This window comes from Aulonocara stuartgranti (assembly GCF_965226115.1).
Source record: "Aulonocara stuartgranti genome assembly, chromosome: 16".
Classification (NCBI taxonomy): Eukaryota; Metazoa; Chordata; class Actinopteri; order Cichliformes; family Cichlidae; genus Aulonocara; species Aulonocara stuartgranti.
Window position 1 is genome coordinate 18054714 of NC_138952.1, and position 14574 is coordinate 18069287.

General features: G+C 37.8%; 2 protein-coding genes across 2 annotated transcripts in view; one reads left to right on the forward strand and one right to left on the reverse strand.

Annotated features, from left to right (window-relative positions):
- The first annotated feature begins 1820 nt into the window (after nucleotides 1–1820).
- Nucleotides 1821–8775, forward strand: dct (dopachrome tautomerase). Its single transcript, XM_082507814.1, has 9 exons — nucleotides 1821–2012; nucleotides 3705–4631; nucleotides 5538–5837; nucleotides 6209–6309; nucleotides 6795–6961; nucleotides 7096–7275; nucleotides 7371–7506; nucleotides 7606–7807; nucleotides 8364–8775. The coding sequence occupies exons 2-9, from the start codon at nucleotides 4346–4348 to the stop codon at nucleotides 8537–8539; spliced, it is 1548 nt and encodes a 515-aa protein (XP_082363940.1). The 5' UTR covers nucleotides 1821–2012; nucleotides 3705–4345; the 3' UTR covers nucleotides 8540–8775.
- A 56-nt stretch (nucleotides 8776–8831) lies between these two features.
- The window catches only part of gpc6b (glypican 6b), a 79460-nt gene continuing 73717 nt past the window's right edge, over nucleotides 8832–14574 (reverse strand). The window contains exons 7-9 of the mRNA XM_082507813.1: nucleotides 14015–14151; nucleotides 12815–12990; nucleotides 8832–11429 (exon numbers count right to left, since the gene is read on the reverse strand). Coding sequence (XP_082363939.1) covers nucleotides 11221–11429; nucleotides 12815–12990; nucleotides 14015–14151 — 522 coding nt within the window. The 3' untranslated portion in view covers nucleotides 8832–11220. The remainder of the gene's footprint in view (nucleotides 11430–12814; nucleotides 12991–14014; nucleotides 14152–14574) is intronic.

Genomic DNA, 14574 nt, shown 5'->3' on the forward strand with positions numbered 1-14574 from the left:
TTTTATTTTAGTCTTTTCTAACTCAAACTGATTTGTTTGTGTTCACTTCTGTTTTTCCCCCACGTCTCTAATTTTGTTTGCTTAACCATTAAAACATGTTTTTTTTCTTAGTGTTTGATTGATCGTATCTTGTCTGTGATGCGATTTACACTTCTTTATTGGTTTGCGTGAGCTATCCCGCCATTCAGTGGCAACAGATCTCATTTAGTACACATGGCAAGCCATGACTGTGATGAACCACAATCAAACGGCCTGTGAGTCTGCATCTTCACAAGTAGGTACACTTATTTACTGAAACTGATGTGAAATAATTTAAACAGAGAAATTCCAGGGAGTTCTGCTTCTTAATCCTTTTGAGTGCAGTGAACCTCACATGGCCTGCTGCATAAAGAAAGCAGTGGTCACACATGACTTTTCTCATGGAGCCGCGATTACATTTGCTTTAGAAATCTTGTGTTTATTTTTACTTTACCTCTGTTAAGCTATTTTCAATTCAGTTTTCAGTTCATTTTAGCACTGAATCATAACAACAGCTAAAGTTGTTAAGTTAAATATACTTTGACTTGAATACTTACTGACTTTTCTTTATGAATGCCATCCCATTATGAAAAGGGGGGAATTGTATGACTGAGCTGCACTTAAAACAGGTTTTCTTCGTGTTCAAATTATGGCTATTTAAAATTTTGTGTTGGTTAATGGGTTTTGAGCACAGTCTATTATGTTATGATGAAAAATGCTAATGAAATAAAAGCATAGTTCCACATGTTATTCTTGTTACATGTAACACAACCATGGGCTACCACTGGTACAGACCGTGGGCCTAACATTAAAAAGCCCTGTGTTATAGCACATAGTTTTTATCAATTTAATTTACATTTACTATTAATGATATGAGTAAAGGAAGTCTTCCCCAGTAGGGGAAAACTGCCTATTCATGACATTAATTAGTACATGTACATAGGCTCTCATCAGCCATATGGAAGGCCACTGCTGGAAGTACCGTAATAGTATGGGTCTGTTAAATGTAAGGATTAGTGGTTTCACTCAGAAAGTACTTCTAGTTGTTCTGCCTCTGAAAACAGGCTGGGTAAAACAGATTTATTTCTTAAGGGCAGTGAGAAACAAACTGTATCAAAACTCAAACCCACAAAGAGAAAGAACTCATACTTTTCAGTCACAAGTACAACCGCGTGCGTGGTTAGTGACTAATTCAATCTTCTTTAACCCTTTAAGACCTACCATAGAACCAAGTTCGCCAGAGCTTATATTATATTTTTACATGCTGTGGAGCCATTTTTGGGAGCATTTCAAGTTGCTATACATCAATACAACCATTATAGCCCAAACTTTAATAATATGTCTGCATTAGGTGCATAGTAATTACATAAATTGCAAAAAAGTGCAATAAACTACAAAAAAATTGAAAATCGTTTTTGTTTTTTTAACATATATTTCTAGTTAGAGAAATTTAAGAGGCTTATCCCTCAAAACTGTAAATACAAAAAAGTTACACAAACTAGTTTCCCACCACAGGAAATTTATTTTGAGTGTCTTCATAGTTTTATTTTTGAAATACACCAATTTTTATATACTGCAGGAAAAACGAAAATAAATATTATAGTGCAAATTTGCAAAATAACAGCATATGCATCAAAATAAACTATTTCCAGCAGTGCAATATGAGTCCTAAGCATCCCAGAAACGACACAGAAAGTCATAAAGTCAAACATAACTTTTTAAAACACATAACAAGTAAAACACAAGCTCATAAGGCCCCGATCGTAAAAAACTACATTTCCGCAAAATGACGTCACTTCCGATTTCGGGCAGGTCATGCGGTCATGTGATAGTTCGCGCTGATGGACGTAGGAAGTGTTACAAACAGCTGATGGATCGGCGAAGCGTGTTTCTGGAATATCATGTTTTTGTTGCTGCAAGTGATTTTTATGCAGTTTTTGCAAAGCTATATGTGGAAGGAAACTGTGACCTAGGACAAGCTGATGGCATAAGATGTAAGTACAACTCCTCCAGTTTCATATGCAAAAAAAATTATTGCGCTAGCTTACTTGGTTGCAGAGCTACCGGGATTTAAAAATAGTTACGCAAAACAGAGCGTGCCCGCTCCGATCGGCTGTAAAGGGTTAAGTGTTGAAAATAAACTAAGTTTATTAGTTTACTATTATTTGTTTTTCATTTGTATCCCAGAAGACAGTGCGACCCATTCTTAAAACTCCAGGAATTTCATTGCACAATGACAATAAAGGGCTATTCTGTTCCATTTCATTCAGCACTGATTGCTAATAATACAATTTGTCACATGGAATCCAGTGAAATCTAAACAGCATCATTAACACCACTCTTTAAAAGTCTTTTGGACACAGTAGAGTTATTCAGCTATTATCAGAACAAGTTGTTCTGTCTTCAGATAGGACTTTCAAGGAACTCTTGAAAGGAAACTTTGACCGCTATTGTACTGTTATGATAATATCTTGATCAGATTACCGTCCCTTCTGACACAGTACACATCATGTAACTTCGCCAAAAAAAAGTTTGCCACCGATTAAATACAGATATGGTGATGATGGTGTGATGGTCTGGGGCTGCTTTAGTGCTTCAGGACTTGGAGGACTTGACTGGATCTTGAAGTTTGCTCTATATCAGAATATAATGAAGGAGAATGCTTGACCATGCCCCAAAGCTTGGGTTGGCCAGCAGAACAATGATCCAAAAGACACCAGCAAGTCCACCTCTGAATGGCTAAAAAAACAACAACCCCAAAATGAATGCTTTGGAGTGGCCTAGTCAAAGTCTGGACTTGAATCAGAATGTGATGTTTTGGCATGGCCTTAAACAGACCGCTCATACCCAAAAAGCCTCCGGTGTGCCTGAATTAAAAAAAATTCGGCGAAAAAGAGGGGGTTCTCTTCTGCTTGTTTTCTTTTTTCTTTCTCAGCAGGTGATCCAGGTGATTGATATATGTATTTTTTTTTCTTTTTCTTTTTTTTTCTGCCCGTTCTGTTGGTTTTTGTCTTTTGCCCTTCTCCCCCGTCCCTCTTCTCAGCTGTTTCTCTTTCCCTCTTTCTTTCCCCCAGTCAAGTCTGTCCCGTATTCAGTAAGTGAAAATAAAATAAACAATAAAAGGTGAATCAAATGGACCATTACGGCAAGGCTGGGATGGTCAATTTGGTAAAGTAAATCCGTTGGGCATCTTTCTTTTCCTTTAGACAATAATTCTGATGGCAAAAGAGCCAAACGGGACAGGCAAAAAAAAAAAGAAAAAAAAGAGAGGGACAAAAGTCCTCCACAGCGATGTGAAATATGCTTTGCCAGTTATCACAAATGCTTGATTGCAGTTGTTACTACTAAAGGTGGCACAACCAGGTATTAAGTTTAGGCAACAATTAATGTCGATGCATTTTGATTGTAGGGTTTTCTGCTGTGTGTATTTAAAATATCATAGTTCTTCTGCCACTGGTTATGTGACTGATATCAAATATGCACAAATTATCAACCCTGCAAAAGGATAAGTGGAAGTGAATGGATGGATATCAAACCTTTTCCAGTAGTTTCATACTGTCACGTGCCATTTTGCTCTTTATTTGTTAGGAATCACACAGACAGTGACACTGTATGTATAGTGTGTGAAAGATAAAAGAGTTCTTTGAAACAACGTCGTAATACCTCTACTGCTGTTCTTCCCGCAGATCACATGGATAACAGAAGATGTCAGCTGAGACCTGCGGTGAAAATGTGGAGGGCAAAAAGCTCAAAACCAACCTGTACTAACAAGCTCCAAAACTTTCAGAAAACGTCTGGCAGGATTAAAGTGATTAGTCTCTTATTTAGATTTACTAGGCATGCAGTTGGGGAACTGATTTGAAAACTATTTTTGTTCTATTTGGATAGCTGAATATGACTCAACCACAGCTAACAAATAAAAATCACAATGGAGTCCTTTGGCATAAAGTCTCTATACATATCCTTAATAGTTCCTTCAGGCAGTTGCTTGGTTAATTCATCCGGATCTTAGTGTGGCTCACAGCTCTGCTGTCAGGTGATCATCACAAGACCAGTGGCTTAATCCTCCTCTACAAAAGCAAGAACAGAAATCAGAGGCTTTCTTAATGTGCATGGAGGCAACTGGAACACAACATGATTTAGCTGCAGGAGTTGTTTCTGTAGATATTAAACCTATCACTGAATCTAATTCAAAGATACACAGCAAGGAACCATAGCAGAGTGAGATTCCACACTCTTCTGGGGTAACTAATTGAGCGTATTACAGCTGAGATTTGATCTACAAACTGATTTGTCACTGCTGACTGAAAGAAACAGGTGATATATCATGATTGCTCTGGGTCTTGGTCTTCTTTGTTTACTCTTTGGCCCTGACCTGTCAGAGGCTCAGTTTCCTCGAGTGTGCTGCACAGTGGAGGGGATTTTGTCCAAGCAGTGCTGCCCTGCTGTGGGCTCAGACCCTGCCAATGTGTGTGGCTCACTGTCGGGAAGAGGAAGCTGCACTGCTGTTCGAGTCGACACCAAACCCTGGGGAGGACCGTACAGACTAAGGAATGTTGATGACAGAGAGAGGTGGCCGACCAAATTCTTCAATCAGACTTGCAGATGTACTGGTGGGTGCTGACCAGCTTATTTAGATAAATAAGAAAAGTTAAATCCGTAAATGGTTAAAGTAGACTTAGATTTAACTAGGTAAAGGGTTGTGTTAAACCTTGTCTGTTGTCTGCTTTTTATTTAATGAGGCCTTCTGAGATTCTTAGCAGTAGTAACTGTTTTTATCTTTTGCATTTAAACTGCATTTTTAGGTTTTATTATTTTGTTGTTGTTGAATTCTCCCAATTCTTTGAATCTTTGGGCTGAAGGAGGGACAATACTCGGTGTATAAATGCTCAATCAACAATTATTTATTTCCATACAATTCAACAGTCAGAGCATTACAACGTCCGGACGGGAGAGATGCTACCAGAGGGTCAGGCACATGTCTCAAAATGGTGACGGGTTGCTCAGCTTTTTATAGTCTCTAGTGGCCCCCAGCTAGTCGTAAAAGCCAAAACATCACATTTTTTCTCTGTTACAGCGCCTAAGTTATGACCTCGGCAGTTGTTTCTCTGCTTTCTGTAAGGTGGGGGTGTGGAATGTGGTCTATCTATCTCCCCTGTCTTTAGACACAGAGTCTCCTGCTTACAACCTTCTCTTCATGATTCAACAATTAAGCATGTCAAGAAAACAGTGTAACACATTCCCAGCAGATCAAGGATACAGAGTGATGCACATTTATCTAATGAACTAATATGTGAATATGTTCTGTTAACTCAAAAGTATAATGAGAACTAAACTACATACAGCTCACACACTCTATATTAAAGGGTATAATGTGATCTACAGCAGTATTCTAATTCAACTACTTTGATTACATATATAAGGTAACATATAATAACAGAATAATCTAATATTGTACAGTGTTTTGTGACTACATGTTTGTGCACAATTTGACAATTAATTTGCTCTTTATGTTGCAGGTAACTTTGCAGGTTATGATTGCGGCCAGTGCAAGTTTGGCTGGATCGGACCAAACTGTGACCAGAGGAAAGCTCCCGTTGTGCGGAAGAATATCCACTCCTTGACCCCTGAAGAGCTCCAAGAGTTCCTGGACGCTCTGGAACTGGCCAAGAGCAGCATCCACCCAGACTACGTCATCGCCACTCAGCACTGGCTCGGACTCCTCGGACCAAATGGAACCGAGCCACAGATTGCCAACATCTCCGTTTATGACTTCTTTGTCTGGCAGCATTACTACTCTGTTAGAGACACTCTGCTTGGTAAACCATCATGGTCATATTTACACAAAACCACTACAACCATTAAATGTGTGGGTTTTTTTTCAGGAATATAACAATAATAAAAATATCAAATAAGACAAATACTATACCTACAAAGCAGATTCCCCCCCTTTTTTAATGAAATTTTATGAAGCCTGACAAATTCCAAGTATAGACCTTTTTTACTGTAACTACAAAAATTCTGTAACATATAAACTGATAAGAGGAATGCTTTTACTTAACTTTTTGTTTTACGTTCTCATATGTTTGTTATAAAATTCATATTTTTAGGCATTAGATATAGTGTTTATTAAGCTCAGAACTGTTGTGAGACTAAAGAGGAGCTAATGAAACAATTCATTTTCCTCCAGGTCCAGGTCGTCCCTTCAAAGCCATTGATTTCTCACACAAAGGGCCAGCATTCATTACTTGGCACAGGTATCACCTCCTGAGTTTGGAAAGAGAACTCCAGGTATTTGGAATTTTGTATTATTTTTGTATTTTTTTAAACATCTCTTAAAATACTATATTTTTTGTGGTGGAGAGTAGAGGAGTGTATCCTTTGCACAACAATTTGCATTTTTTTTTTTAAATTTGGGCTCATCAGATTTTTAAATTGCGTGCACAATTCTTGTTTAAATTCACTGATGAAACATAAATGACCTGTCAAAGGGACATCTGTTTAAAGCTCAGATTATTGCATGTTATATTCAATAAGCTTACTGATGACTAACATTTTGGTGAAAAATTGACAGACAAATCATTCTTACAATATTTCACAAAGACATTTTAAACTTGCATTAAAAAAAAGACAATAAAAAAATGGTATACCTAAAAATTATATATATAAAATATAAACGAGAGAGAGTTGGCCCTATAAAACATCCCTATAGAGCCATGTTGCTGATTTAGCAATACTTTTTCATAGAAACACGAGTGTTTCCTTTTCTTCTGCAGAGACTTACTGGCAATGAGAATTTTGCAATCCCATATTGGAACTTTGCCACAGGGCAGAGTGAGTGTGATGTGTGTACTGACACTCTGCTGGGAGGCAGAAACCCAGACAACCCCTTCCTCATCAGTAACCAGTCCAGGTTCTCCAGATGGGGGGTGGTGTGTAACAGGTCAGAAGAAAATACTGATTGGAGGGAAACAATTGTCAGTAATTGTATTAAAAATGTGTAACCAATTAACGAATGTTCATGGTACATGTTGGTGAAACATTTAAATTCTTTACGTGTATCTAATTTATTTCCAGTCTCGACGACTACAATCGTCTCGTGACCCTTTGTAATGGAACCAGTGAAGGTTTCATACAGAGAGGGATGATCCGGCAAGGCAACAGGACTCTGCCTACAATGACTGACGTCAGAAGCTGTCTTGGAATTCGGGACTTTGACAGCCCTCCCTATTTCACCAACTCCTCCTTTAGCTTTAGGTAAAAGTGGAGTGTTCACCATTGTTAATGATGTTACATTTATGCCACCTCTTTCACAGAACAAATGAATTAATGCTGTTGTTTGTACCTCACAGAAATGCTCTCGAAGGGTACGACAAACCTGATGGAGAACTGGACGAAACCGTTGACAACCTTCACAATCTTGTCCACTCAATGCTCAATGGAACCAGCTCGTTGGCTCACTCTGCAGCCAATGACCCCATCTTTCTGGTGAAAACCTAATTCAATGGTTTCCTCTGATAAAAAAAATCTCTGACACACTTTGTTTTCATTTTTATAAAAATGATATTTGTCATTTGTACCTTGCAGGTGCTCCATGCTTTCACTGATGCTATTTTTGATGAATGGATGAGAAGGTTTGTTCCATCCAACGCCACTTTCCCAGATGAGATGGCCCCCATTGGACACAACAGAGACTACAACATGGTTCCCTTCTTCCCTTCCATTACTAATGAGGAAGTCTATGTTCCATCTGAGCAGCTGGGATATTCTTATGCCATTTCCCTGGATGGTGAGCAAATAGTGAAAGAAAAACTTTGATCGGTGGGATAGGTGGACATTTTTGGAAAATTGATGTAATTTCTTACTGGTGAGAGTAAAGATTGATTTCACTCAAGTGTGTACAGTGTGCGTGGAGCAAAGAGTTGGCCTGGGTTTGCATGAAGAGTAGACATACCTAACCCATACAATTATTAAAGAAAAAAAATAAACAGAATTTTCTAAATTAGACTGCCAACATGATCGGTTCAAGACCAAAGTCTGAAAATGACAGATTATGGTTTTAATGGATAGTTTTTTGGCAAGATTTCTCAATTATATATACGCCACTGACACGTGTGGCCTTTCAGTGAACACTAATAAAACAGGGCAACATTGCATGTTTCAAAACAAATATCAACTCACTGCCGACCACTTTCAAATCCATGGCGCTGGCTCATCAACATAAAAAAAACCCCTCTTTTTGTTATGTTGGAATAAATATCTTCTTATTTACAAATTTCATTCACATTCAATGAACCTGCAACTGCAAAGGTTTCAGCAATCCATCTCCTGTTTCATCTATACAGATGCAGATGGAGGACCGGCTGTTTTTGTGCTGGGCTCCACTCTGGGAGGAATCTTCATCGGTCTCCTGGTACTTCTCCTTATCTTTGTGCTCTACCTGCGTCAGCGGAGAAACAGAGGCTTTGAACCTCTGATAAAAGCAGATTTCACAAATAGAAAGTACACAGAAGAAGCCTAGATTTCACCTGTTGTTCTGAAATTCGCTTGAGTGCTCAAACATACCTCATAGTAATGGAGCACCCTGTCTGCTGTCACGACTGTGAAGAAGAGCAGAATAATAATCTTCTCTTTGAATAGCATGTTGTTTTTTAGCTGTTGCATCTAATTTCATGTTAGCAAATGAATCACACGATTGTTCTACCAAGTACCTCGCACTCTTAAATCAGTCTTCAATTAAATGCATTTCTACTTTAACCAGTTTTAACCTGATTTACCATCTCAATCATCAATATATATAAAACATATATGATTACAAATTGTTTTTGGGTTTTTTTTAAATAAGAATTTATTCTCAAGAACAGCAATAAAACAAAAATGCAATCATCTTAATTGCACCAAAAACAGTAAGGCATATTTGCTCAACTAGTTCTTCAAACCTCAGTTTGAAATTATTTTAAAACCCCATAGAAACCTTTCCTCATTAGTTTTGAAATCAAACAGCAATGCATTAATTCTGAAAAACAAACAAAGAGATAACAAAAAACCCAAACTGAGCATTTTTGTGAGTCATAATTTGTCTGACCATACATCCATTTTCAATATTTTATTGCAAAAATATTAAAGGTTCAGTGATACAAAACAATAAAAAGGGGATCTTATGAGATCAAAATGTAGAATAATGGGTCCTTTTAAATGAAACTTTGACATATTTCCTCTATATTCTTGAAATAAATGTGGGTTAAAAAAGTGACTTGTATGAAATAAAGAAAAAGCTCAACAAATATTCAGTGATATGCCGCAAAGGACTTAATACAGGCTAATTCCTTGGAAATGTAAGCTTAGCAGGCCTGTTGGTTATGAACCTGTCGGGCTCTCAGAGAACAGTGGACGTACATACAGGCTGGTTTTGTCCGCCCCCCTCAGCACGGCCAGGCCTCTCACATTCTCCGTAAGTACGCTCTAGTGAGGAACTTCACTGAAGCATTCAGCTCTGTCCAGTCTCCACAGATTCTCATTTCACAGGTGACTGTGGCCGGCTTCAAGCCTGTCTGTGCTGCAGACGCAACCATTCAAGCTTTCCAGATAAATTTAGAGACCCTTTCTTTACATTTCCAGTAACCACTATGTGCTGTTGCTGCTTCTTCTCCTAATATTTCCATAACCTTTTGCAACTATTATATATAGATGTATATAGATATAGATCTATATATCTATCTATCTATGTATATATAATTTTCTTTCTTTTTTTAAATTTGTAATTTCAACTTGTTAATACTGTCACAAAGTATTTTAGTTTTGGTCCTACAGTGTTCATTTACACACAGAATATGCTTTGGTTACTGAACCTTAAAAATAAGAGGGAAAACAACATTTACAGTATTAATGAATCATCTCAAAATCCTGTAAATATTTTTAGAGTATTTTTTGAAAATGCTAAAAGCCCCAGTTACTGTAAATTAACATCGAGGTTACAGCAGCCCAAGAACTGATAGTAATCGTCTTCGAGTGCAAAATGGTAAACGTCCATTTACACAGTTAAAGAAGATAATCCTGCTTTTCAGTGACTTCACATGACCTCCTCTGTGCTGTGAGAAGAACACTTGTATGCAGCACTTAAACACCTCTTTGTATTTGATTAGTTTTACTGACAAGTTTGCATTTTAGTGGTTGCATGAGACCCATTGTGCAACCCTTAACTTACTAATTATATTATCAATCACAATATTTGACATGGTATAAATATATTTTATACCAGGACATGCACACCACAACGCTGCAGAGGCAGCATCTACCTTGACAGCATAACCCATATATTAGCGGCACCTTCTCTAAATGTGAGTAACTGCTCCATAATAAATCTGTCCAGGCTATCTACTCTTGAAGCCTAAGGATCCAGTTTGATATGAGAATATTTTTGCACATAATGAATTTGCTGCAAGGCAAATTAGTATATAAAATGTCAATCTTAACCCTAACAGTGACTTTAAGCACAATGCAGCTGCTGAAAGGTTTTTAAGAGAATAGCTAAAAGCTGTGCAGATGCATAACCAACCCATGACATAGTTTAACTACAATCTTTCCATATGACACAGTTAAAATGATTGTGAAACACAATTTAGAAGCTGCATTTGATCTAAAAATAAACATGACAGCATTACGCTTCTCATCAGAAATGAATAGTTGGCACATAAGTTCATGACAATGGAATAAGGTGTCAGTTAAAACCACATGTTCCATTCAGATCAAATCAAAGGATCCTTTGCTTTAAAAAAATAACACGTGTATAAAATGACCACATTCTCAACATTTTTTCCAACACACAATAAACTATTTTTTTTGCAATAAAAAAAAAAATCAAAACAATCAAAGTGCGTGTTATATTTTTCCACATTAAGACCTACAATAATACCTTTACTAAAATCTCAGAAGCAGAGTTAGTAGGGGTGGCATCGCTGTTAGATGGTGAAGTGATGCCAAAACATATCAAGTCTAAGGATGGCACTGCACAATCTTTGGGAAAGTGGGAACTCATGATGCTTGACTGCTCTCTTTTTCAGAGCAGACTCTTCTTGCCTTGAAGCTGGCAGTCTGAATGCTGTCTGCTCCAATCTGCCTGAATACAAAAAACTGCAAAAAAAAAGGGGAAAAAAGGAAAAAAAACAAACCCCTGCTGTCCATGTTTAGCCTGTTCCTCTAGCATTATCTCCACTGTCGCTGAAGTGCCAAGGCTGAAAGGGCCAGCATGGTTGGCAGTGCTACAGACGGTGCACAGAGCGGGGCAGAGTTATCCACAGGCCCGCTCCGGTCGGCTCTCACCACGGGGATTTCAGTCGCAGCCGTACCGTCCATGTATGTGGGGCAGACCTCTGTGCAGCCGCTGCCACTGCCTGAGCCACTGCCTTCATCGCCTGCAATACCGTAACACAAGCCAGAATGAGCACAGCACTGCAATAGCAGTGTAACATTGCTCAAAATCTCCAGCAGACACTGTGGAACTTTCTCATGTATAAATTAAAGGGTTTAAATATCACATGATTATCACCCACCTGGTGGGAAATGTGTCATTCTCTGTTTTCCTTTAGTCTCTTAAATTGTCTTAATTTTACAGTCAGCACATTGTATCACAAACTCAGTGTTGTTCAGATATGCTAATATATACACACTACACGCATGCTAAACAGTAAATAATAAACAGACACTGCCTGGTTAACACAGTCAAGCATTCAGCTTCAAATATATTTCTCATCAACTTATGGGAGACTTAAAACAATTCTTAAATTAGACTCAATGCTAAACTTTTATTCATCAAGTAGACATTAAGTAAAAATCTGCAAAGATGTTTAAAAAATGTGTCTCCCTATTTATACTGCCCCCAAGTGGCTAAAATGAACTTAGCAGTGAGTATTTACTTGTGATTCTTTACTTTTTGTTTATTAGTGTAATTGTGTCATTTGTCTGTGAAGGTTCTCAGTCATCCAGGTCATCGTAGTCAAAGGAGCTTACAAAGAAAAGCGTCTGGACTTCTTTAAGTTACTTGAAGATGTTTCACCTCTCATCCGAGAAGCTTCTTCAGTTCTAAGGTCAAATGGTGGAGAGTCCCAGATTTAAACCTAGTGGGAGTAACCCCCCAAAGAGGGACAAAAGGACCCCCTCACATCCTGGGTCATCTGACCTCAGGAATTTGCATGATAAGGTGGGGCCAGGTTTCACAATGAGCTCACCCGAATCCCTGGCTGATTGGGACCCACACCCATTTTCACACCTTGGCTCAGGCGATTAGAGGATCACCAGGGGGTCCTTTTGTCCCTCTTTGGGGGGATACTCCCACTAGGTTTAAATCTGGGACTCCCCACCATTTGACCTTAGAACTGAAGAAGCTTCTCGGATGAGAGGTGAAACGTCTTCAAGCAACTTAAAGAAGTCCAGATGCTTTTCTTTGTAAGCTCCTTTGACAATGGTGTCATTTGTACAGTTAAACAGAACGTGATTTTGCACACTCAGTGTGACGTCTCAAAATTTCATAAACCTGGCAGAAGATACGTTTTTTTTGTTGTTGTTTTTGTTTATTATCATTATTATTATTATTATTATTATTATTATTATTATTATTATTATTATTATTATTATTATCATTATCATTATTATTATTATTATACAATTTTTGTTATTTGCACCTTTAGTTCTGCTTGCAGTTTTACTGACGCTGATCACCTTTGCCTTAGGGTTAGGCAGACAGCTTATTAGTAGTGAGTTGTTCTATTTGTGTGTATGACAGAAGTGGCAAATGGCTTACTTGAGTCTTGAAAGTAGATATCATTGCCATTGTAGGCATTTTTCAGCTTGTTAGTCATCACTCTCAGAGCCATGATCTGCTGACGGATGAGTGTGTCTGGGCGTGTGATGTCAACACCCACTTCAGGGTTATTCACCTGGTTGGTAAGGCCATCCTTTTGGACCTCAGGAAAGTACCTTGATGGAAAAAGAAAAGAAAAAAAAACAGTTTTCATTGATACTGTTTAGTTGCTAAACAAAGAAAACCTTTACTTTGTTTAGTTGTTATAGACTGCTTTCTCTGAAATCTCATCAGAAGCATTCACTCAACAAAAACAGAGACAGGCTAAACACGGTCGAATTCCATAAATGTTTTGAGTCATGGGTCCAGTACAGCACTTGGGAATTGCTCTTTGAGGTAACAACAATGTTGGCAAAATGAACATTTGACCCAGTCGTGTAGGGTAATGTTCTGACATTCTTTTGACATATTTCTCTCGGGAAAACGTGTCAGCTGAATGCACTCCTGCTCGATAAATAAGCGGCAGGTCGTCATGTGATGGAATTCCACAGATCATCTGACACAGCAGCAATTGTTCTCCATAAGTCCAGATCACTCTGGAAAATACACACGTCTGAAATGTTGCTGAGGTGAAAGAGGCAAAATTTCACTTCTTTAATTGATGTTGTTTTTTTCTACCACTGAAAATAGCATTGAATATCAATTAAAACAATTAAAGAAGTTTAAAATATTCAAAATCATATAGCTGATATAACGATTAAAAGCAAAAATCGATTTCTCAGTTAGATCAGTAACGGCCAGGGAATCTGGAGCCCTAATGCAAATGTTAGCTTTTTAAAATGAAACCAAAATAACAGATGGATCTAGATGCTGGTTGAACATTTAAAAACAAAAGAAGAAGAAGAAGAAAAACACAATTTCACAAATATGCCACCAAATTCAAAACGCATGGAAGCAAATGATATTTTACACGAGATGAATTGAAACCACATAGAAAAGTTTTTTTTATAATGTTTAAGACAACAGCTTACTTTTAGTTCAAATCAAAACGCATGCTAAGCTCTTGCAGAGCAGGTGAAAGCACATAATCTGATTCTTAATTCTAGGCTTAGACTTCTTAATATGAAGCAGGTTGAACAGACTTTGGACTTCTACCCTTTTGTGTTAGCTGGCATTAGCTTCAGGCTCTGTTGCCCTTACCTGCCCTTGGTGTGTCCGTTCCAGCACTCCTCTTCGCTGGCATTTCCAGCGGTCACTCTGTCTTCTACACACATCGCCTCAGGCAGGTTGGACCAAAATTTCTTGAAGTCCTTTAGTTTCTCTTTTATGTCAACCACCTACACAAGGACAGGGGTCATTGTGAGATAGGAAAAAAGCCTCCTGTATAAGTACATGAAGTCTGATTTCCAATCAAGGATGATACATATCATAAATACAGTTTCAGGGATGTTATTGATGTTTTTATATGCTTACAATGTAACATTAATACAGAAAAATCAGTTTCACTTCAGTTCCTCACATCACAGCCCCAAATATTAAACAAAATATGAGTCCAGCAGTACCTACAAGAATAGATGGTCAGAAATATTTACTGAATTACATTTTTATTGCACATTAATATGGCGTTTATTAACAGCTATAAGCTATTCATTATGTTTCAAAACAGTCTTTTTGTATCTAAAAACTCTGCAGAGTTAATGTAATAAAAAAATAGCAGCTAAAGAGAAAATGTCTACAAAGTCAAACTGATTGAAGTAATT